This window comes from Symphalangus syndactylus, chromosome 10 (genome assembly GCF_028878055.3).
Source record: "Symphalangus syndactylus isolate Jambi chromosome 10, NHGRI_mSymSyn1-v2.1_pri, whole genome shotgun sequence".
In the NCBI taxonomy this organism is placed as follows: Eukaryota; Metazoa; Chordata; class Mammalia; order Primates; family Hylobatidae; genus Symphalangus; species Symphalangus syndactylus.
The window spans coordinates 47833996-47860841 of record NC_072432.2 but is presented as its reverse complement, the minus strand read 5'-3'; the positions used below and the strand labels follow the sequence as shown (position 1 = coordinate 47860841).

The 26846-nt window shown below is 33.0% G+C and overlaps 1 protein-coding gene across 4 annotated transcripts in view; it reads left to right on the top strand.

The window, feature by feature from the left end:
* CCSER1 (coiled-coil serine rich protein 1) overlaps positions 1 to 26846 on the top strand; it is a 1484089-nt gene that overhangs the window by 147327 nt on the left and 1309916 nt on the right. For all 4 annotated transcript variants that reach the window (XM_055296996.2, XM_055296998.2, XM_055296995.2 and 1 more), the window contains exon 2: positions 23261 to 24625. In XM_055296996.2, the coding sequence (XP_055152971.2) occupies positions 23302 to 24625 (1324 nt within the window). In that variant the 5' untranslated portion in view covers positions 23261 to 23301. The remainder of the gene's footprint in view (positions 1 to 23260; positions 24626 to 26846) is intronic.

The following is a 26846-nucleotide window of genomic DNA, read 5'->3' as shown; positions in this document are numbered from 1 at the left end:
AGCATTCTGTTATCAATAGCGCTGTACTCAGATACCAGCATGTGAAATCTACATTTATGTCTGCAATTTTGGAGAACTAAGAACCATATGGTATCTTGGTTTTATACTTCCTGAATCAGCTTAATTGCATCTGCATACCAATTAAACTTGAATAAATATGTTTGAGTGCTTTTTAGTTGTTGATATTTTGTTATAAAGCTTTTACTCCAATTTGACTAAAAGCATTTTTAACTGCACTTGGTTTATAAATAGGTTATCATTTTATATTAATACACATCATATACTATGTTATTTCTTTTTATGATAAAAGCATTGTTTGGTGTATCCATATTTCTTAGCAAGTGTTAAGTAAAAATGATATAGAAAGTATCTAATCCATCTGTGAACCAAGTTAAATTATATATATATTTATGTATATGTATACATATATTATTGTTATTGTTGCTGTTAATTTCTATAATGCAGTCTAGAACATGAATGAACTTTTAATTTGTTGACAGTGTTTCTAGAGCATTTTGAGTGGTTAAATAAATGTAAGTATAAGTATAGAACTAAACTTGAGGCTTATATACATTGAAATAATTCATGTTTCAGATGCTCATCTCATCTTACCCAAATTACTGTACCAGGAGAGTTTGGTTACAAATCACTGAATGCTATTGGTTAAAAAAAGCCATATACATATACCTGTCCTCAGTTATTACTATAGAGGCTGCAATCCTTACGAGCTTTTTGGATAAGACTCTTTAAAGGAGTTGTATAATTCATGGAGGACTTTTATGGGTCATTGTATTTCACAAGAGTCAGATTAAGGTCCATTACTCTGTTCAATCTACTCTTAGATCTGTTTGATGCTGATGAGAGTTTTCTGTCCAGAGTAAAGGGATAGGTGAGTACTAAGTGATCAAAGTCACATCAAAGCATTTGGTATAAGGAAACAAAATGATTGTGATACTGCATTAATGTAAGGTTGCTTTCTCATGCTTTGAAAATAAACGGCTTTGCTTTACCTAAATATTTATTTCCAGTATATTTCTTCCTTGCAATCTACTGCATGAAACAGTGGGGGACCGCTATCTAGTGATAACATGTTTTTCTAGTCACATTATATTTTAAGCAAACTCCTTGGTTATTCATATTTCTAATAGAAACTCTTATATTTTATGGTATTTTGTGATTTAACACTGTCCCTGATCCCATGCACCATTTTGAATGGTTATGTGGCATTATATACCACTAAGTACTCTATTAAATAGAATTTATAATATTCAAGTTAAGTATATTTTATTTTTTATTTGTATTTTTATTATACATATTTTTTAATTGTTATGGATACATAACAGTTGCACATATTTATGGGGTACATGTGGTATTTTGATACAAGCATATAGCATGTAATGATCAAATCAGGATAATTGGAAAAATATCAGGATAATTAGGATATCCATAATATTAAAGATTTATCATTTCATGTTAAGAACATTACAATTCCACTCTTCTAGTAATTTTAAAATATACAATAAAATATTTTTAACTATAGTCACCTTATTGTGCTATTGAACACTAGATCTTATTCCTTATCTCTAACTGCATTTTTGTACTCATTGAGCAAACCCTCTTTATCCCTGCTTCCTTATGGTTGAATAATATTCCATTGTGTATATGGATCACATTTTCTCTATCCATTCATATGTTGATGGACACTTAGGTTGATTCCATATCTTGGCTCTTGTGAATAGGGCTGCAGTAAACATGGAAATGTATATACCTTTTCATTGTATTGATTTCCTTTCTTTTGGATGTACACCCAGCAGTGGGATTGCTGGGTCACATGGTAGCTCTTTTTTTAGTTTTTTGAGAAACCTCCATAATATTCTCCACAGTAGCTACATTAATTTACATTCCCACTGTGTATATGGGTTCCCCTTTCTCCACATCCTCACCAGCATCAGTTATTTCCTGTCTTTAGGATGAAAACCATTTTAACTGGGGTGAGATGATATCTCATTGTATTTTTGATTTGCATTTCTCTTATTAGTGATGTTGAGCATTTTTCATATACCAGTTGGCCATTTTAATGTCTTTTTTTGAGAAATGTCTATTCATTTGCCAATTTTTATTGGATCATTTTTCTTATTACATTTTTGCTATTGATTTATTTGAGTTCCTTATGTATTATGATTATTAGTCCCTTGTCATATGGGTAGTTTGCAAATATATTCTTCCACTATGTGGGTTGTCCCTTCACTTTGTTGATTATTTTCTTTGCTACGCACAAGAAAGCTTTTTTACTTGGTGTGATACATTTGTCCATTTTTGCTTTATTTGCCAGTGCTTTTGTGATCTTACTCAAGAAATATTTGCCCAGACACATGTCCTGGATTGTTTGCCCAATGTTTTATTTTAGTAGTTGTATAGTTTCAGGTATTAGGCTTGTCTTCAGGCTACTTTGAATTGATTTTTTTTTTTTTTTTTTTTTGAGACAGGGTCTTGTTCTGTCACTTAGGCTGGAGTACAGTGGTGCAATCATGGCTCACTGCAACCTCAGCCTCCTGGGCCTAAGCCATCCCCACCTTAGCTTCTGGAGTAGCTGGGACCACAGGCGTGTGCCACCATGCCTGCCTAATTTTTGTATTTTTCATAGAGACAGGGTTTTTCCATGTTGCCAGTCTGGTCTTGAACTGCTGAGCTCAAGCAATCTGCCCACCTTGGCCTCCCAAAATGCTGGGATTACAGGCATGAGCCACTGTGCCTGGCCTTGAGTTGATTTTTGTATATGGAGAGAGATATGGGTCTAGTTTTATTCTACTGCATATGGATATCCAGTTTTCCCAGCACCATTTATTGAAGAGATAGACTGTCCTTTCCCCAAGGTATATCCTTGGCACCTTTGTCAAAAATGAGTTTACTCTAGATGTATGGATTTGTTTCTGGGTTCTCTATTCTGTTCAGTTGGTCTACATGTTTGTTTTTATGCTAGTATCATGCTGTTTTGGGGGTTATTGTAGCTCTTGTTTCAAAGGTATTAATTTGAAGTCAGGTAATGCAGTTGCTCCAGTTTTGTTCTCTTTGCTCTGAATTGCTTTGGCTATTCTGGGTTGTTTGGGTTCAATACAAATTTTAATTTTTTTTCTAATTTTGTGAAGAATGTCATTGGTATTTTGATACAGATTGCCTTGAATCTGTAGAATTCCTCAAGTAATATGAGCAATTCAACAATATTGATTTTTCTAATTCATGAACATGGAATATCTTTCCATTTTGTGCATGTCTTCTTCAGTTTCTTTCATCAATGTTTTATAGTTTCCATTGTAGATATATTTCACTTGTAAAGTTTACTTGTAGGTATTTAATTTTACTTCTAGTTTTTGTAAATGGGATTACTTTCTTGGTTTCTTTTTTAAATTGTTCACTGTTGGTGAATGGAAATGCTACTGATTTTTGTACGTTGTTTTTGTATCCTATAACTTTACTGAATTTGTTTATTCTAATAGTTTTCTGGTTAAGTCTTTCAGTTTTTCTAAATATAAGATCATATTATCTGCAATCAAAGATAAGTTGACTCCTTCCTTTCCAATATGGTTGCCCTTTATTTATTTAGCTTGTCTAATTCCTCTGGCTAGGGTTTCCAGTACTATATTTAATAAAAGTGATGAAAGCATGCATCCTTATGTTTTCTATATCATAGAAGAAAGGCTTTTAGTTTTTTCCCATTTAATATGACACGTTGTGGATTTGTCATATATGGCCTTTTATCATGTTGAGGTATGTTCCTTTCACAATGTTTGTTGAGAGCTTTTATCATGAAGGGATGTTGAATTATATTGAATGACTTTTTTGGCACTGATTGAAATGATCATGTGTTTTTGTCCTTCATTCTGTTGATGTGATTTATTACCTTTATTGAGTTGAGTATATTGAACCATCCTTGCATTCCTGCGATGAATCCCACTTGATCATGATGAGTGATCTATTTAATGTGCTCTGGAATTCAGTTTGCTAGTATTTTCTTAAGGATTTCTGCATCTATGTTCACTAGGGATAGCAGCCTGCATTTTTCTTTTTTTGTCGTGTTGTTGTCTGGTTTTGGTATTGGGGCAATGCTGGCCCCATGGAATGAGTTTGGAAATAGCCTCTCCACCTCAACTTTTTTGGAATAATTTAAGGTTTATATTTGTTCTTCTTTAAATGTTTGGTAGAAGTTAGTAGTAAAGCTATTAGGTCCTGGGCTTTTTTTCACTGGGAGACTTCCTAGTACTGTTTCTCTCTCACTACCTGTTATTGTATACATTTTAGAAACATTTTGCAATTTTATTGTTTATAAAAGAAAATGAAGCAGACTATGATTTCACATAAGGTGACAATTTCAATAAAGCAGAAGAACAGTTTGGTTCATTAAAAATTTTATAGAATTATTTGGATAGTTTGTGCCACTTATACAGTTTATTGATGGGGATGCTTTTTTATAAAAAATATTTTTTCATAAATGTTAATATACCTACAACTTAAAATGTGATTTCTTATGCAAAGTGAAATTTTTAAGCTTTAAATAATTTAATTTTACTGAACATTTGTAACAGATATATTTTCTCAGTCTTGGACAGAGCTAGTGTTGGCTTAGAAAAATTCATACACTTAACATTCTATATTTATTTTGCATTTTCCTTTATGCCTAATGCAGATCTCCCACATAGTAGTAGAATTTTAATAAAGTTTGATAAGTCATTAACTTATAAACAGATTTTACATTCTTTGGAAATGTCACTATTCTTTGGAAACTTCACCCTGTGGCCTGTCTTCATGATTTGATTTCTTAAACTGCTACAAAGAGGTGTTCCTTCTCTGTCTGCATGGCCTCAAGTGAATTAATCATTGCAGAATGGGAGAGAGACATTCTGAAGAAAAATAATGTAGTGTGATTAGACACATTTGCCTCAGGTTGCTGCAGCCAGAGTGTGTTGTGGTGGTAATTTACTAAATGGTACCCTGGTGGTCTGAATGAGTTTTTAGGATTTATGACTGCTTTACTTTTTTATAAGAAGAGATTTACACATAGGACTTTGCTACTGCTCCTAAAAGAAGCAATAGAGTCATTGATCTGAAATTCAAAAAAACATCACCCTGGGTTCTTACATTAATAATTTAAAAAAAACCCTGCAAAATAGGGTCAGCCAAAATCAGAAGCATTTAATGCTATAAAATTATTATTTAGGAGTGAAATGTGTAAGTTACTTTATAGTGATATAGTAAATATTGCTATTTTAAATAGCCAATGATTGAAACTACCTACATGTTTTATAAGAGGAGAAACCTTAAGTAATTTGTGGTAACTCCTTTTAAGAAGTCCTATCTGTTAAAACTTTCATGAAGACTTGATAATATGTATGAGATTCTTTAGCAAGATACAATATTGCATAGCCACTTTATCTCGGTGACTCCTCACTGTTCTGCATTATTTCCATGTTACATGAGTCTCATGAGAGTTTTCACAAAGCCATTCAAGATGAGGACACAGTTCTGATAAGGACATGTTTCATTCAACATAATGCCATGTAAAGTAAAGGATTCCTGCATTTAAAAATAAACTAACATAGTAGATTCATGAGATTAGATGTTTTCCATTATTTATATTCTTCATGTCCCCCAAAATTTCCAACTTTGATATTAGAAATGAATTTATTTTTAAAGAGTCTAGTTTAGGAACACTTTGCTTTAAATATGAAAAAGAAATTACTTATGAGTAAATATTTAATCATAATTTGAAACTTTATGTATTTATGTTTCATTTCTCTATTCCATCCTGACTTTTCCATTGTGATTGTGATTTTGACTAGTATTTCTTCTCCCAGTTAAATAGCAAAACAACAAACCAACAACATTAAACAAACAAAAACCAACCGAACAACAACAAAAAAAACCCTAGGCATTTGTTTTTATTCTTTTCTTTCTCTCATCCCTCTATCAATAAACGATTCTTACTAGTGTTCCCCACAAGATAACCAAGTTTGTTATCTTGTTTATCTGTACCATGCTATTTAAGCTAGACTGCTGTTCTCTCTCCTTTGGATTATTGCAATAGCATCCTAACTGGGTGGCTAGTTTTGGCAATCAATCCGGTACAAAGAGGCTATCTCTCTTAATTTAGCTCCCTACAAGGATCTGGTCCTGTAACTTCCTGACACTTCATCTCAAATAGTCATTCCCTTTACTCACACTGCTACTTGGAATGATCAGGCCTGCCCCAGGGAGTTTGCACTTGATTCTGCCTCTGCTCTTCGAAGTGTTCTTCTCACTCTTCCTCATTCAGCTCAAATATCACCATCTCCATACTTGTCTTCTTCATTCTTTATCTCATTACTGTGATTATTTTTATAAGACATATATCACTGTTAAAGATCACCTAACATGCTTATTTGATTTTTTGTTTATAGTCTGTCTCCCTCATTGGAGTAGATACTCCTCCAGAAAAGGGACTAGCCCCTTTAATTCCTTTCTGAATCCTCTGTGCCTGGAGGAGAATATGTTTCCCGTTTTTGAATTATTTGAGAATTCACTTAGTATTTTGTGCTAGAAGAGTGGTATTCAGACCTTAGTATAATAACCAGGGTGTAAAGGACTCCCCTGCCCTACATAGGCATGGATATCTTTTAGATAATTAATTTCTCAATTCTCAATTTTTATTTGTGATTTTCCATACAAATTACTTGTTTGAGAAACTTCTGAGTTTTGTCGGTCATCTTCCTCATGTTTCTTTCACAATCTCCCACTTTACAAAAAAAAAAGCAAACTTATGAATTCAGATTCACTTGTGAATCTGTTTAGGATGCATTGTTCAGTTTCTAAAAACCTCTAGTGTATCAACCGAGGGATAAGTTACTCAGGGAGTCTTTTGAGGGCTTCCTAAGTAAATATTGGAAGGTGCAGTGCCCTGTTTCCTAGAGGCAATATTCTGGTGAGCCATTCTCCCCTTTCCTTCCTGCTCTCCTCCTCTCTCCCTTTGGATTCCAGAAGTGAGAAAGTAAGAATGTTGCTGTGGGGTATTAACAGGTTTACTTGATGCTTTCTTCTGAAGAAGAATTTTCACTGGGTGATTTGTTTGACAAAGAGAATTGCTTTTGCCAAGTGCATTGTGACACAGATTTGCATATATTTTTCTTAAATAAGCTAAATATATGGCTTGACAGTATTGATGAAAATATATTTTAAGCCCACTTAGAGTATATAACAATCAGAAAAATATGTCCTTCTACCTTGTAGAAAATGTGTTAATGGTTAACTTTTAGGTCTTCTAGAGATTATGTAGATTTTCAAAGTTATTTTAGTAAAAAGAAAATTTGAAATTATTGTGTTAGACAATGTGAGCAACATAAAATTGTTCAAAATATCTCTGTATAAAGTACATTTGAAATAGAAGAAAGCTAAAAAGAGAGTTCATCTTTCACATGGAATATAAGAGACCACCATGTTTCCTCATTTCCAGAGTATCTGTGCAGTCTTTTACCCTAATACATTTTACAGGGATAGTATCTCTTTATTCAAATTTGTACAATCTTAATTTGTAGCTCACAGAGATGTAAATAAGTTTATTAAGAAAACACAATTCTGTAAAGGGTGCTGATTCAGTAGTTTTTCACAGTATTCAGTCAAGAATTTGATGTCTTAAACTCTTGACTAAATTAAAAAGGTTAAAACACTTTACCTAATTTTATAATAAAAATAATGACATTTATCCTTTGCTTCCCTTTATGTTGAGCAGAGGTCTAAGCCCTCAACTTCTTTAATCCTTATAATAGTTAAACTTCTTATGGTAGGTGCGATTTATGACTCAATTTCAGACATTGTGAAATTGAAGCTCAAAGAGAGATTAAAGTACTGTAGATTACCCAAAGTTAGTGAGAGCAGAAACCAAAATCCAAACCTAGAAAATAAGTCTCCAGAATTTTTTATTAATACACATTAGATGTACATATTTTTAGGGTACATGTGATATTTGATATACTTATATAATCAAATCTGGGTAATTGGAATACTCATCTTAAATATTTATCTTTATTTTTAACTCCTGGTACATTTGAATTATTCTCTTCTAGCTATTTTGAAATGTATATTCCATTACTGTTAACTGTAGTCTGGAATGTTAACCCATATATTATACAGGACCAAACCAGAATGCTATACTAAGATGTGTAGAAGAAAGTTAAAATAATGTTTTGAGCAACATTGACTCTCATCAGTAATTAGTTTTTATATTACTGAACATTTATATATAGTGTATACTATATGCTATGAAATATATACATAGGATTCCAATGCCAGTATGTGGTTTTTCTACAAACAAAGCAAATAGGGTCTCTTTTAGGTTTTCCTTCCAGTTTCTGGGTACCCTTATGTTTGTTGTATGATATTCTTTCTCCACTCTGTCTAAGCTAGGATGTCTGTTTCTTTCTTTGAATATTTTATTTTGAATCACAAAATGTTCTCAGATCCTACATAAGTACTTGTTTAGTATTCAATTCTGAATATGCAACTGTTAGCCTGAGGAAATCTGTAGGACGGTACAACTGTCTCTCTCTCTCGCTCGCTTGTTTTTTGTTGAACCTCTTGCTAGTGGCTGCATTTTTTTTCTCCTGTGGAATTAATATTTTCTGTATTTCCTGTGAACTATAGTGATTGGAAAGTCACTTAAAACTTTTCTTGATTACCTAACAGTGGATCTGTCATTGGAATACTAATTTGGAATACTAAGCCACTTCCAATGAAACATTCCTAGAGCAGCAATAGCATTCAGAATATTATTTTGCAATATTATATGATGTTATTGTTACTGTTGTATGTGTAATATCAGGATATCTTTTTTGTGCATTCAACAGTGTTATAATTTCCGAATTTGTCTTTAGCATCAGCAAGATCTAGATTAAAATTGTAGATTTACCTTTACTTTTCTGCACCCAAATTTATTTATCTGATAAGAATAGTTATAGTTATCTACAAAGTTGTTATAAGGATTAAAATGAGATAACTATGTACTCATTAAATATGAGGTCACCTCTTCTAGTGAATTTGTGACTCAGAAAACACCACAAAAAGGAAACGAGAAAACAGTATGTCAGTGTAGTTCCTTAAAAACAATTTTTATTTCAAAGTCATAAAAAATAAAACAATATTCAATTACAAGAGATATCAGATGCTTACAGAGCAAGAGTGTTTTTACTTGGTTGAAATAAGGACATATCTCTGGCAGTGAGAGTCTCTGCTTTTATTTGATTGGATTAGATTTAATTCCATTATCAGGAATACTGTGTTCTATAAATGTTAGTGCAGCTACTATTTGCATGTTTCTGAGTGAAGTACTTAATTAGTTTAGGTTTCCATTTATTATCCTCAAAAACAAGTTCATTTTCCAAATATAAAATTCAATGCAATAGTTGGTCACCAAGGCAGAACTCCTTAAATGTTCCAAGATGCAAAATCCCCACCTAGTGGCCACTCAAGTCAGTCACATCACCCTTGCTACTGGGTACAGCTGAAAAGGCCCTTGTGCCATAAACACAAGTCCTTTTCTCATGAATGCTTTCTTACCTATTATTCTGACAAATTAGCAATATATTAGTATAAACTCAATATAATTTAGTCATTCCTGATAGTGATATTTGATGCAGGCCCATAGTCTCAAAGAAGACAATTTACTGAATTTATTAACAAAGTTTAAAGGGTTTTCTTAAGAAAGGAAAGAAATGAGCTAAATTTATTATATCTCCTTTATTATAATCTTCATTATGTAACTTCTTTTAAAAAAACTTTTAAAGTCAAAGAACAATATAGGCAATACAATATGCTTTAATATATTTAGTAAAGTCTACTTTGAAATAAAATTTATGAATTTAGAGTGAATCAATTATTGGTATAATATTTAACATTTCTACCAATTTAAAACTTATTTCTCCATAACTTGAAACAATTTCAATCTGACACTCTATTAGAATGTTATATTATGTAAATATGTTAAGTATCAGACATCCTTCCTAGGTTCTAAAACCTATATCCCTGTTCTAACTCATGAATTACAAACCAAAATATTAAATAATAGCAGAAATGTAAGAAAAAAGGTATATGATTTGGTTAAGCCCATTGATTACATTAGCAATTAAAGTAAAAGAGGAAGGCAAACTTGTCATCACATTTCTAATTTTATCATATAACAAATACACTGCATTCCCAGACATACTTTGACTCTCTTTACTATCATTTTGCTCTTTTTTTCCTCTCTTTTTCTCTAACACACTACATTTATGTGTTAGTGGTAATAGCTTATAACACATTATTTTTCCCTTCGTATCTATGGATATTGAATCTAGTTTGTTGTTAACTTTGAACTAGAAAAAATGATATTCATATATATGTTTATGAGTATATATGTGTGTATGTATATTTGTACGTGTACTAAATTTCACAGACTGCATGCATATGTTTTAATAAATCAGAGGGGCTCACATAATTCATCTAATCAGTTCTCTAATCTTAATAATAGAGAAACAGAACCCAAGAGAAATTATATCCACAAATATGTTGTAAAAGTGTTATTAATGAATGTGATCATTATATGTTGAGTTCAAAGACAGCTCTTTTAAAAAAGCCAAACCCAAGATTCTGTTTTTCACATGTTTCTAACAGAATTAGTACACAATGCCAATACATGACTGAATGGAAATCAGCATATTCCTTAACATGCTGCAGTCAGCATTATATAGGAGACACCTATAACAGCATTTATAAAAAAAAAAAGCTGCAATTGTTTGTGGATATACTCATATTTTTTTTTCCTTTCAGCAGACCAATGCTGACTTTCAGTTCTATTGATCTAACATTTGCGTTTGAACTGGAAGATGCATTGAAAATGTTAGATTCCATACTACTGCCTATACTGATTTTTATTGTCAGGTGTCTGTATTACTGACTCTACACACACAGACATAGAAATAATTATAAATGTCCAATGTAGCCACTTTTTAATTTACTATCCTAACATGTATTCTGATTAGTACTTTAAAATTCTTTTTCTCAGACTTTGGTATTCATCCTATATTGATATAAGATAGTTTTTTCATTTTCTTCTTTACATTTGTATCTGTTACTATTAGCTGCTGTATAGAGTATGTTTAATACAATAAAAAATAAAGTGATATTTACAATTTATAATCAGAATAAAATGTTACCATCTTTATACATCTTTTACACTAACATGTTTTCTACAAAGCAGTAGTTTTATTTGACATATGTTCATGATGTTGTTTCAAAAACAAAAAAGAAACTATTAGAAAAATGAATAATAAATTTGAATTGATATATATATGAATCTGAATCCCTTTAAAAATATAGATCCTATACATATTTATAAGAGAAAAACTTTAGAAACTCTGATTTTTATTATTCTGTTGTTTCAAGCTTTCAAGCTGAATCGAGTTTTTCTTTGATCTAAAAGGCAATTTATTTTTATCAGATACTAATTGTTTTAAAAAGATTTAATTTGTTAATATACTTTAAGGATTTTTTGATATTTTTAATAATTAAATGCCCAATAAGAGTTACAATAAAAAAATTAACTTTACTGTCAAAAAGGAAGATCTCCTGCACCCTCTGCTGCTATGTAAATGAAACTGCAGGTTATTTATTATAAACTTATTTTTATTTTTAGTAAAGAAAATAAAAAATTTAAGGCAAATCCAGTCATTTTAATATACAGTAAACAAACGAAGCATTATAGATGTCTCAAAAGAGCATGCATCTCAGATACATAGTTTACTTAAAAATAAGTAAAATATAAACTGACAAACTAGCTTTGAAAGGAAGAGGTATAATGGCATCAATTTGTTATTAATGAGAAAAAGTCATAATGCTACATACTTCTAAATCATCATATTACTTAAATTTATTAACCAACGTAGAAAAATCTATTGTGGTTTATTGTTTGTAATATGGAAATATTAAACATTAAAAAGATTGTGAAAAACCTGGAGTGAATTATTTGTGTCTTATGGCTCACTGCCATTTTAGATGAATTATTGTCATTAGAATAAATTGGCTTTTTTTCTAAGATGCAGGAAATAGCTTGCAATAGTGAAACCGAATAGAATCCGAGCTGTTAGAAAAGTTGATCCCAATTTATAAACAGATACCATTTGGATTGAAAATCTATATAAAGTATAAATTTTACTATTAAAATGTAGTTTAATAAAAAATACAAAGTCTTGCTGGGCGCAGTGGCTCATGCCTGTAATCCCAGCTCTTAGGCAGGCAGAGGCAGGAGGATAGCTTGAGCCCAGGATTTCGAGACCTGCCTGGGCAGTATAGTGAGACCTCGTTCTCCATAAAAAGGAAAAAAAAATACAAAGTCTTTATATTATTTTAAGGATTCTTAGAACTTCCATATGTTTTATTTATTTACATATTTTATATTAAACTATAAAAATTGAAGCAATTATTAAAACACTAGGAAGTGCTGTTTGTATTTTGTCGAACTTGGTAAAATTATTTTTAGAAAAGGCATTTTCTGATATGCCGAATCTCCTATTCCTTCCCAGTGGAAACCACTGTTAATAATTTTTGTGTATCTTCCAAGTTGCTTTTAAGACATTTACATGCGTATTTCTATATCCTTCCATATTTTGTAATTTTTAAATAGGCTATATATCTCATACTCCCTTATTTTGATTTTTTAAGTCTTAAATATAAAAGTAATTCATGAATTCATTCTGATTGTTGAAGCATCATATTGCATATAACACCATGTCCCCGTTGACGACAACCTCAATTCAAAGGCCCTCTTTAAGGGTAATCACTGTTAATGCTTTGAAGTACATCCTTCAAGTTTTTTTTCTGGAAGAAAAAAAATCATACACATATATGATTCTGCAGAGTATTTAATATTATACATACTATTTAATAATAAATTTTGAATTGACATAAAATGTATTCTGAATAGTATATCACTTACCAATGTGATGTTATTAACACAATGCCTTGGAAAATTTTCCTTTGTTTGTTCATATCTTTGACCTTATATATTTAGCTCCTATATATTATGCTGTGGAATAAATAGACCATTTTTAGAATTTTAAAAATTCTCTTATTAGTGAACATTTATATTATTTTATATTTTCACTACAATAAGCCTGAATATCCCTGTACATGCTTCTTCGAGCAGACCTGTGAGTATTACTCTAGGATAAATGCTGAGAAGTAAAATTTTTTTTCATTTTATATTTTGATAAATAATTTTAATTTTAAAATGACTTTAACAATTTGGATTTCTTTGTAAGTGTCTGTCTATATGTACTACTTTTTCACCAAACCTGATATTATTAAGTTTTAAAAAGTTATGAATGAAAAATATTGTATTTATTTCTGATTAATAATGGAGTTGAATATCTGCTCATATGTTGATTAGTGATTTATATTTCCTTTTCTGTAAATTTCCTGTTACTGTTCTTTGCTCCCTTTTATTCTTTGGGTTTTCTGTTTCTCACTGGCTTATAGGAGTTCTTTCTATTTCCCCGATTACTAATGAGTTTGAGTATTTTAAAAATATATTCATTGGTGATTTGTGTTTCTTCTTTCAGGAATTACTTGTTCTTATTCTTTGCTCATTTATTTTTGCTTTTAGATTCTTTTTCTTACTGATTTATAGTTCTTTATATATTCTAGATATTAATTCTCTGACTGGCATAGGATACCAAAGACCAGCCCCCATCTTAATGTATAAATTAGTGCTCCAGAGCTTTCCCATGGGATCAGTCTGAAGCTAGTGTCCAGTTTTTGACAACATCCTGGCTTAGCTTCTTCTCCAGTTATCCCCAGTGTCCCCATCTTATTAGACTTTCTTTCTTTAATCAGCTTCTCATGTTTGAACAAGAATTCCTTACTGCTTCTAGGAAATCTATCCTGGACCTGTGATGACGTTATTTTTGAAATCAGTGTTTTAAAATCAAGCCAATTCACCAATGGAAGATATAATTATAAAAAAAAAATACAACTGCTCTTTACTAATAAACATATTATATATTTTAAGATGTGTGCTATCCTCTTTAAAGTTGTATTTTTGTTATACTGACATTGCCACCCCTCAACAAATTTATCAAATTCAGCTTTTGGAAATGATATTCAGACTCTGAGACAGTCTTTGAATGGTCATAATATTGTCAGTTCTTTGCTCCTTGTCTGAACTATTTTGTTGACAGTGAACAATTATTCAGTCATGTGCAGTCAAAGTGATCAATGTGGTCAAATATTTTGCGTCAAAAGCAAGGAAGGCATGGCTAAATAAAATTATTTGTAACAGACAGGTTTAAAAATGTTTGTAATATTGGCTCCATCACTATTTCTTCAGTGATATAAGATAGAGGTACTAATCCAAGCCTCATTAGCATGTGGATACTGCAGCCTCTGATACTTTTTCCGTGCTTTTCGGGATTGGCTCAGAAAGTGACAGTACTAGTCTGGGAGAAGACAGAATTAGAACTTACAGCAGAAAAGGTTGGGGAAAGTTATAAGCTAAGGAAAACATCTTTGCTCTAAAACAGCACAAGCATAGTTAATTGATTATGATATATAACTTATTGAGCATCAGTCAATAAACCCTGTTTATTACTAAACCATGTTCTAAGTGCTTTATTGCATTAACTCATTTGCTTTTCTGAACAATTCTTCAAGGCAGTTGCTACTGTGATCCCCAAGAAGAAGCTCAAGCTCAAGGAGGTTACGTCATTTATTTAAGTTACCCTAAAGTCACACAGCTCTTAAACGTATGCTGAATTTAAACCCAGCTGTTCTTGTATCAGAGTCTGAATTCTTAAGTTATGCATTCACTGTGTCTAAACCTTAGTACATGCAACTGTAAGATTCTTTAAACATAAATGTGCCTTTTATTATTTACTTAAGCCTGGGTCATATGCTTTTACACTTCTTTCTTCTTTTACCACTAACTTCTTTCTAAATCTGACCAAAGCCCATCTTTCTTTATTTCTCTTTTCTCTCTGTTTCTTCTGGTCATTAGAGAACTAAGATCATATCTGCCTGAGTATTCAGATTACGTATATAAATGTGTAACTTATGTCTTTCTAAATATATATCATCATCTCTTAATTAATCCAAAGGACTCATCTGCTTTCCTAAATCCTGCTAGAATAATTTCTTTCAAATGTGTTCCTCTTTCCTTTTGTAGCTGTTCCCATTGTCATGCTACTTGCACACCACTCACCCTCTTTCTCTTTTTATCTGGGGGATTGATTTATACAAATATAATCAGAGACAATCTGTCTTTGCTAATATACCATGTTTTGTGTCAATTCATTTTTAGGAGTGACCCAAAGACAGACATTTCTTATATAAGCAATTATTTGTTTTGGTTATTATGTTTATTTGTTGAGAACAACTTAGTGTACTCAATATGGCTAAATTATATGCAAATTTAATAAATTGTTAATTAAACATATCTAATCAATTATGTGATCTCTGGCTTTTTCTACCTTAGGCTGACAATCTCATTCTCTTTTCTGTGACTGATCACCCACTTGGTCCAGATTAGCCATCCTTTTAATGTGTCTCATATTCTCCTCACTGACCTTACTGGCAGAAGTGGCCTTCGTCAGTGTTGTGGGAGTCATTTAGCTGTTAAAAATGCCTCCATTATTTTCTCATTTATTTAAGGGGAAACAGAAAAACATTTTGGAAATGCATTTAGAGATAAACTGAAAAAGTGTTGAGATGTAGATAGCACGGTCTTTCTAGTAGAAAGAGCCTGGACTGCAAGAACCCTCACAAGTGTGAGCCCTGTTTAAATCTGGGTTAAATGATATAATTAGGTAGCACTGGGAAATTACTTCAAGCTGATATCCTACTTATTTTGGTAAAAATTCATCAATGTCCTTTGATATGTTTACATATTACTAATTTTCTGCCATCATTTTCTTAATGTTAAAATTATTACCTGGGAAATATATTTTTTTTTTTTTGTGGATCTTCTTTTATTTTCACCAAGTATAATGGAAGATTTTCTTTTTAGTGTGGTCATTTAGGCTCTACCAGGTTATTTTCTGAATGTTTTTCTGAGAAAGAATCTGGCTGGGACCAGATTTAACTTATGCAGCATTCCCCTAAACATGTCAAGTATTGATAATTTGTTTTCAAATGCCAATAAAAATATAAATTTAGGGAATTTGATTACAAGAGGTCAGACTACTGATCTCACATTATATACATCTTTTCAGTATTATTTTAGGTGATTTTTAATAGACTTGTTGGGACACATGTTTTGTTAGGTAGATGATTTTCATAACTATTCTAAGAGCTACACCATCATGTACCTCTTGCTTGAATATATTTCATCAGAAAAGGCAGAGCTCTATATCTACTCTGTGCCAAGCAGTGTGTTAGTGTCTTTGTGATGTAGTATCTTCTCATTCTTAAAAAACTCTATAAAATAATTATTATTGATGTTCCAGTTTATAGTCTTAGTAAGTGGTAGTACTTGCATTTAAGTGCCAATTGCATGTGTGCGTAAGAGGTAATTAAGAGAGACAAAGAATACTTAGGATTATCTCATATATGAGACCAGGTGTCACATCATCAGCTCTGACTCATAATGAAAAAATATGAGGGGTGTCCAAATTTAGGAAAATATTTGAAAAGCAATGAGAAAGAAGAAAAGTGAAGGCAATTTTGCTTTCCTTTTACCTGTACAGACAGATAGACCTATTTAAGTATATGGTAGTCAGCTTCTAAGATGATACAGCTCTGAAACCCTGCAGGACTGTTTTATGCTGTTGGTTAATTTATGCATTTGGAATCACAAAAGAAAGAGTATTTTTTTTTTTGAGACAGGGTCTAGCTCTGTCACCCAGGCTGGAGTGCAATGGTGCTATTGTGGTTTACTGCAGCCTTGACCTCCAAGGCTCAAGTGATCCTCCCACTTCAGCCTTCCAGGTAGCTGGGACAACAGGTGTGTGCCACCATGCCTAGTTAATTAATTTCTTTTTTTTTTTTTTCTTAGAGATGGGCTCTCCCTATGTTGCTCAGGCTGGTCTCCAACCCCTGGGCTCAAGTTATCCTCCTGCTTCAGCCTCCCAAAGTGTTGGGATTGACAGGCATGAACCACTGCACCCAGAGAATAATTTTAAAATGTCTTAATTATGTAATATATTTTACTTTTAGTCCAATTTTAAGTAGGTAACATATTAATGATCCATGTCCAAATTATGAATCATTTAACTGGCATTCATGTCTTCTTCAACCATATCAAATAAGAAATTTGACTCTAATTTTATTTAGGATAGATCCTCCTATAATGTGGTACTCTGTTAAGGGTAATGATTGTGTTTACTAAGGTTGTAGAGGTCATTGAATAAAGTACTGTACCTTCTGGAAGCCTTTTGTTGAATCCTGGTGCTAAAGAACAAAAGTACTATTTCTTCAGGTTGCCATTGTAAATTTCTAAGAGATCAAACTGAGTTTTATTTCTAATAGGGTCTGTAGACATTTGTGTAGTAGTATTGTCTTCAAATTAATCTTATCTTTTGTTTATTTACATAGCATTAAAGATATAATTAAAAAACACTTCTCTTATGTAACAAATTTGTTTTTTCAAAATAAAATAACGTTTATGGTAATAAAGACCCCTAGATAATGGATAGGTCTAGTTCAACCTTTATATTTTTAAGACCTATTATTATTAAAGTGACTGTGACTTCTGAATCGAGAAATATTAGATAAGAATTGAGAAAAGATGTTTATTTTATCCAATTTGGAAATTTATAAAAATATATACAAGGTTTGCTAAGGGATTAAAGGTAACTGTTATAGTAATCCCAGCACTTTTGGAGGCCGAGGCGGGCGGATCACGAGGTCAGGAGATCGAGACCACGGTGAAACCCCGTCTCTATTAAAAATACAAAAAAAATTAGCCGGGCGTGGTGGCGGGCGCCTGTAGTCCCAGCTACTCGGAGAGGCTGAGGCAGGAGAATGGCGTGAACCCGGGAGGCGGAGCTTGCAGTGAGCCGAGATTGCGCCACTGCACTCCAGCCTGGGCGACAGAGCGAGACTCCGTCTCAAAAAAAAAAAAAAAAAAAGCAAAAAAACATTGTAGCCGGGCGCAGTGGCTCACGCCTGTAATCCCAGCACTTTGGGAGGCTGAGGCGGGTGGATCACGAGGTCAGGAGATCGAGACCATCCTGACTAACACGGTGAAACCCCGTCTCCACTAAAAATACAAAAAATTCTCCGGGCGTGGTGGCGGGCGCCTGTAGTCCCAGCTACTCCGGAGGCTGAGGCAGGAGAATGGCGTGAGCCCAGGAGGCGGAGCTTGCAGCGAGCCGAGATTGCGCCACTGCGCTGCAGCCTGGGCGACCGAGCAAGACTCCGTCTCAAAAAAAAAAAAAAAAAAAAAAAAATTGTAGTAAAAAGAAATAAAATTAGCAGTTATGATATTGTTACATTTATCTTTCATGAATAATTGAAGTTGCTGTGATGACATATTGTTTCATTAAACTTATTCAGCATTATTTTTTCATGTTTTCAACTGCTTATTATCAAATTTCAGATTATTGAACTTTTTACACTTTGGAAGGCTTTTAATAAATATGCATCTCTAAAAGTTGTAATTCAGCATAATTACCCTCAGGATTATAAGATTTATTCATGGCAGTGAGACAGAAAATATATTTATGTAGGTTTGAAATCCTGAAGTGTTGAAGTTAAAACATCATTTTTAAAATCTATGTACTCTATAGGTACAAATTGCATATTTGATTTTATCAGGCACTGATATCAAAGCAAGGAGAAATGGTTTTTGGCATTAAGAAACTTAAGACAAAATAGTAAATTGAGATAAATAAACAGATGCTTACTATGTAAGCTAATACTTGAGCATACGTAAAGGAGGAGTACCAGGTCCAAAATGAGAGACAATGGGAATGGGGTGTCAGGTAAGGAAGGAGTGTCAGGGATGGCAACTTGGAAGGGGCAATGTTATAATAGTAGGAGGCTTTTGCCATGGAGTTACAGGAAGGGCATCCCAAGCTGGGGGACCCAAATCTCCAAAGGTCTTGAAGGTGAAAGTGATCAGAATATGGCAGTCATGATCAAGTGCAGTGGCTCATGCCTGTACTCCTAACACTTTGGGACACCGAGGCAGGAGGATTGCTTGAGGCCAGGAGTTTGAGATCAGCCTGTGCAATATAGCAAGACTCTGTCTCTATGAAATTTTTTTTTAAAGTTAATTGGGCATGATGCTGTATGCCTGTAGTCCCAGCAACTTGGGAGGCTGAGGTAGAAGGATGGCTTGAGCCCAGGAATTTGAGGCTGTAGTTAGCTATGTTTGCTCCACTGCATTCTAGCCTGGGTGACAGAGCAAGACCTTGTCTCCAAAAACAAAACAAAAGAAAACAAAAACAAAAACAAAAAAAAAAAGGAAAAGGAAAGAAAGATAAGAAAATGGCAGTCATCAGTGTAAGTGGAGCATGAAGTGTGAGGAGAGGACTAATGAATCTGGAGATGTAGACAGCATCAAGCCTTAAAGAGGCTTCCTAAAGAATATGGATAATCTTGACCTATAGTCTATTTTCCTCTTATTTAGCTGAGAAACTCTCAAGGGAAATACGAGTTCATATTAAAAATAAAAGACATGTGAAGGGTATTTATCTCTAGTAGATTTATATCTACTCCAGGTTATTCAATAATGTGCAGATGATATCTTTTAGTATCTATGATGTTTTTACTTAAAGAAACTAGGACAAACATATCACTGGCCTAAATAGATTATCTGTGCCCAGTGGAAGTCTGGTGGTTTTCATTAAGTATTTAGGAGCAAGAGTGATTTTAAAATTGTTTTAAATTTTTTTTCATTAGTTGAGTCCTTTGAATACTTGCTAAAGAGTTATGGGACTGACTCTTTCATTTACTGTTGTTGTTGGTGTTTTTTTTTTTTTTTTTTTGTCTACCCAGGCTGGAGTGCAGTGGCCTGATCTGGCTCACTGCAAGCTCCACCTCCTGGGTTCACGCCGTTCTCCTGCCTCAGCCTCCCTAGTAGCTGGGACTACAGCCGCCCACTACCACGCCTGGCTAATTTTTTGTATTTTTAGTAGAGACAGGGTTTTACCGTGTTAGCCAGGATGGTCTCGATCTCCTGACCTCGTGATCTGCCCACATTGGCCTCCCAAAGTGCTGGGATTACAGGCATGAGCCAACGCGCCCGGCCTCATTTACTGTTAGTGCTGATCCAAATGCAGGAAATACTTTAAAAATGGCCAATACTTATTTTAATATACGTAAATTTGAGTATTTCAGTAATGATGGTTGATATCTTGACATTCATGCATTGAAGTCTGTAGGTTCACAACCAGCTGCAAATCATTATGGTTGATTATATTCTAATTAGAGCAAAATTCTTCAATAGGCATTGAATGGAAATAAATGTTGCATATAAGTGAAAAAATCGTGGCTGTGAATGATGTTAAACCATTTTAAAGAATATAGTCATGAAAAAATGTATTATTCATTGTATACACTTTGGAAAATCTAAGCTGTGAGGAAAATCACACATTTTTATTTGTGAAAAATTTTAAGAGCTAAAATGTCTGTTTATGTTTTAGGTTTTCTTCAAGCAAAGCCTTACAAGAATACTGAAATGTTTTGGAGTGGTTCACATATAGTTTGATTTAAATTCAAATTCATATGGAGAAAAGGGAACTCTTGCACACTGTTGGTGGGGATGTAAATTAGCACAGCCTCTATGGAACACAGTATGGAGGTTCCTCAAAAACTAAAGACAGAACTACCATATGATCCAGCAATCCAACTTTTGGGTATATAGCCAAACAATTGAAATCAGAATGTCAAAGAGATATCTGTACTCCTATGCTTATTGCATCATTGTTCACGATAGCCAAGATACGTAACAAACCTAAGTGTACATCTGTGGATGAATGGATTAAGAAAATGTGGTTTATATATATAATGAAATGCTATTCAGCCTAAAAAAGAAATTCTGTCACATGTCACAAGATGGATGAACCTGGAGGACATTATGCTCAATGAAATAACCTAGACACAGAAAGACAAATATTGCATGATCTCACTTATATATGGAATCTAAATAATTAAACTCATAGAAGTAGAAAGTAGAATGGTTACCAGGCCCCGGGATGGTAGGACGGGGGTGCTGGGGTGTCGGGGCCAGGGCAATGGGGAAATAATGTTCAGAGGGTACAGAGTTTCAGTTAGACAGGAGAAATAAGTTTTACAGGTTGATAAGACAGCATGGTGACTATAGTTAATGTACTACATATTTCAAAATGGCTAAAAGAGTAGATTTTAAGTGCTGTCACTACAAAAAATGATATGTGTATGAGGTGATAGGTAATTTGCTTAATTATTTCATAATATTAATACATATCAAGACACATTATACCTCATAAGTATATACAATTGTCATCTGTCAATTAAAAATAAAATCAATTTTTAAAATTAAATTCATTGACTGTAGTGAAAAATCATCCACTAAAAATCTTATAATACAAATATGTTAGATTTTATGTTGTTTGGAGAAAAATATTAAATACTTATGAATGCATATCTGAAAGCAAATATTTGTCATTTTTGTCACATACTTGTTCAAAGAAATGAAAGTATTTTACTTGATCAGTTCTCATATTTATAAGGATGATAAAATAGAGGATTTTAAATTTTGTATAGTATTTGTTAATTTTTAGTCAGGTAGTTTTGGTTGTAAAAACTAAGAAAATGAAACAGAGTCTGATTCAATTTACAAAGGGAGAGATTGCATTACAGTTGAAGGATTAAGCAAAACTCATAAACAAAACAGCAACCAAATCAGGTACAGTTTAAAAATCAGTGAAAAATGGCAGTCACTAGAATAGCAATATTTGCTGTAAAAGTTTGAATCCTTGATGTAGAAACATAGCTGGGCCTTCATTCAGCAGTAGGAGTTCATGACTAATTACTTTAGTGAATGCAGTATGTATCATGCTGATTAGGAGCTGACCCTGTAGGGTTTTTTATTCCTGCTTTACCAGGTGTTGGCTGAATGACATTATGCAAGTTGCTTTTTTGTTGTAAAATGTTCATAGTCTTATTACCTATTTCTAGAAATATAAGGTGTGAAAGAGATAATCTGTGGGAAAGTACCTGGTACATCACAGTTGATGAGTTGTAGCTGCCACGTCTCCTAACTCTTGTCCTCCTCCTCCTTTATCTTCTCCATTGATACCCTGAATATACTGACATTAATATGGTTCATAAATGTTCTATGCTTCTGATTCTCTCAGTATGTATTCTCACTTCTCTCAAGGTTACCAACTGTCTTAGTTTTTACTCAAGTATTTTCTTCAACTGATACCTGTGGTTCTCTCATAAGTTTAACTTGTTTATAACCCTGCGTTATATCTTTGTGATTTAGTTTCTTCTTCCAATGGCCTGCTCATCTCTCAGCTTCCCAAATCAAACTTGGCATGGGGTAGGGGGAGGGGGGAGGGATGGCATTAAGAGAATTACCTATTGTAAATGACGAGTTAATGGGTGCAGCACACCAACATGGCACATGAATACATATATAACTAACTTGCACATTGTCCACATGCACCCTAGAACTTAAAGCATAATTTAAAAAAAAAGAGAAGAAAAAAAAGTCTGTAGCCATTGGCTTTTCTTTGAGTGCTGATTGTAGCGTCAGGCTATACCATTGTCTTGTTTGTGATTCTGTTGAGCTCGCGTCAGTAACTTGTTGAGTCATGTGGTGTAAAATGAAAATACTTCTAGTGGTCTCTGACAGGAGTCATGGTGGGGCATTTACCCAGACAGAAATTATTATGTCTGTCATGTGCCTACTGCATCTAAATAAATAAACATAAAAAGTTAAGAATAAACAGTTTACCAAAATTATGGAACAGCTATAAGTAGTAAGTCTGGGTCTTAAATACCTGGTGTCTCCAAAGCCAACACTCTTGAATAAACTTTAAATATTTTTGTTAATCTTAAAATGTTTGCATCATTATAGAATATCAATACTAGTTATTGGATCATTTTTACTACTTATAAATTCAACAATGTTTATTAGGTATCAGATTTTTGTTATTTATTGTCTTAGTATAAACCAAATTCTATTTCATGTCTTGAAAAGCAATATTTTGTTTTAAAATGTATTATTTGTAGTTGAATTCTATTGACTTGTTGTTTTTGTTTTAACCTTTCTCAGGCTGCTAAGTTGGCTTTCACAGTGCAAGCCTTCGAGTCCCAATGGGGGACTCAGGATCAAGACGATCTACCCTGGTCTCCCGGTTGCCAATATTCAGAAGAAGTATTAGCAGAAGACATGATTCTCTTCCTTCTTCACCTTCTTCCAGTAATACAGTTGGTGTCCACAGTTCCTCTCCTTCCAGCACTAACTCAAGCTCAGGTAGCACAGGTAAACGGAGGAGCATATTCCGTACTCCTTCCATTAGCTTCCACCATAAAAAGGGGAGTGAGCCTAAGCAAGAGCCTACCAACCAGAACCTTAGTATTTCAAATGGTGCTCAACCTGGTCACAGCAATATGCAGAAACTGAGTTTGGAAGAACATATTAAGACCAGGGGAAGACATTCTGTTGGTTTTAGTAGTTCACGAAATAAGAAGATAACAAGATCTTTGACAGAGGATTTTGAAAGGGAAAAAGAGCACTCAACTAACAAGAATGTCTTTATAAATTGTCTAAGTTCTGGCAAAAGTGAAGGGGATGATTCTGGTTTCACAGAAGACCAAACTCGCCGTTCCATTAAGCAGTCAACAAGGAAGCTACTCCCTAAATCTTTTTCATCTCACTATAAATTTTCTAAGCCAGTTCTACAGAGCCAATCCATTTCATTGGTACAACAGTCTGAATTCTCACTGGAAGTTACACAGTACCAAGAGAGAGAACCTGTATTAGTAAGAGCTTCGCCATCCTGTTCTGTGGATGTAACAGAACGGGCAGGAAGCTCTTTACAATCTCCTTTGCTTTCTGCTGATCTTACCACAGCTCAGACACCTTCAGAATTTTTAGCCTTGACTGAAGATTCTGTGTCTGAAACGGATGCATTTTCTAAAAGTGGAAGCATGGCATCCCACTGTGACAACTTTGGCCACAATGATTCTACCTCTCAGATGTCTCTCAATTCTGCTGCTGTTACAAAGACAACAACAGAACTCATGGGAACTGTTCCCTGTGCAATTATGTCTCCTGGGAAATATAGGTTGGAGGGTCAATGTAGCACTAAATCTAATTCCTTACCAGAAACCTCTGCTGCTAATCAGAAGGAAGTGTTATTACAAATTGCTGAACTACCTGCTACAAGTGTGAGCCACTCAGAGAGTAACCTACCAGCAGATACTGAAAGAGAAGAAAATATAGGGTTACAAAATGGTGAAACAATGCTGGGGACAAACTCCCCAAGGAAACGTGGATTTTATGAGCAACATAAAGCAATAGCTGAACATGTAAAAGGGATCCATCCTATTTCAGATTCAAAGATAATACCTACTTCTGGTGATCATCATATTTTTAACAAAACGTCATATGGATATGAAGCAAATCCTGCCAAAGGTATGCTGATTTTCTTTGTATAACAAATGATATGAATTAATTTTCATTATAATTTATTCAGTTTTCTTATTCCATCTCATGAATGGAAACCACATCTTGTCATGTTTTTCACTTTCGAAATGGTTTCCTATTCATAATTTGTGTTAAATATTTCCCCTGCTTGATTTTAAACTTACATCAATTGTATTATGCTGAAAATGTAATTCAGCAATATTACTCATTTTTTCTTACTTATGTTATCCGTAACTAAGAAGCAGCCTCTTAGTTATGGTGTTTATTGGAGCACCTTGAGAAGAAAGTGAACGGAAAGTAATTCTGTTTGCAATGTGGATTTCTCCAAAGTAAGGCCTGTCTTTTATAGAGTTTATTATAGAGGCTTGGTATTTCTTATTTAATGAAATGGATATATTCCAGCTAAAATCACTATAAAATTTGTATAATTTAATACATTAATTTAAATTAATACAAATTAGTATAATTTAATACAAATTTTATAATTTCCTTTGTTAACTAAGCTTTCATTATTAAATAGGATCCATGTTTCAACATAAATAATTCCTATCTCTAGATACAACAGAATTGTAAGCTTAAAAAACCTATCTTTGGAAGCTGGAGACAGGTTTCAACTCTGCCTCTGACATTAACTGTGCAACTTTGGACACCTTCTCTTTAGTTTAAAAAAAGTGTTAGTATATGTCAATTACTGTAATATGGCTACAGAAAACTTTGTTTTTTTAACATGAAATTCAGTTCAAGAAAATTTTTGAATATATACCACCTGCTGGGTTATCTTAGACATATTTTAATCCTTTTTCTGTACTATCGTTAATGCTACTACTGCTACTAATATTTTTCCCAAATTTGGAAGTGATTATTATGTCCTAGATATTATTCTGTATACTTTATATACATTAATTAAAATGATTGAAATTGCTACTATTATTATAAGCTATTTTGCAGGCAAGAAGATGGGAGCAAAGATAAACTGTGTGTCCTCAATCACAAAACTAATAATTCATTTATTGGGATATAAATCCTATGAGGTAGGCTCCCATGTTTCCCATTTTACAAATGTGAAAACAGAGGCTAAAGAATCATACAGCTGGTAAGTAGTGCAGTCAAATTACAACTCTCTGAATCCAAAGCTCCGGCTCTCCATAACCATGCTTTACTACATGTCATGACTTAAAATATTAAATAAAATTTATGTGACATAATGTCACGAGTAATAGGATTATAAAGTTCCTCTATAAACATAGAATTTTAAAGTTTTAAATGCATGAGTTAATTTTCCAGCTGTCTTAATACTTTTCTCATTTGATACAAGATCACTTTTATGCACCTGACCATGTTTGTCCATTTTTGGAACTTTGTATTCTTGTCTGTGGTCTTGGCTTTAGTCATACATGCCTAGCTCCTTTACCTGTAATATAATCATGAGAATATGATAATGATGATGATATTAATGATGGTTACCCTTTTGTATAATTAATATGTGCCCAAAAATGTACTAAGAAGATTGCATGCACTGTTTCATATAGTCCTTATAAAAATTTTGCATGTCATATTAATAACTAAAATTTATAGTAAGTTAAATAACTTTATAGGGTCACATAGTTAGCAAATGATGGACTTGATATTGAAAGCCAGGAAGTTTTAAAATTATATAAAAAAGAGATAGGAATGCAATTATCCTGACATATCTAATTCTTATTTAGTAATGATGACTTTCCTCAAAGCCTAATTAAATACTGCATATTTTTCTCTCTCTGGAAATTAGAGAATGATCAGTTATCTTGGAGACTATTAATATGTTGATTGGGATCTATTTGTATCACAATAACACATTAATTTTGCTGATTTGATAATGTGTTGGCTGTTCTTGGATAAATAAGCTGGTAATGTCAACAAGGACAGTATACTTAGTTTGTGAAAATATTCATGTGCTATTTATAAGGATTTTATAGTTTTGAAGTTTAAAATTTTAAAAACAGCTAAGTAAATGTATTTTATCTAATAAAGAGTTGCTATAGACACTAACTTTCATAATGCTAAATTTAGTTTGTATTTTGTATGAAACATTTAAGCTAGTACTTGATACACATCTAAGTGTATTAGGTGTACAATCATATCAGAACTAATGAGTTATCTGGCAATTTAACTTTTATTCATTGGCTTAAAAAGTTATTTAAAAAGAACTGCTATATATTGGACTAATAGA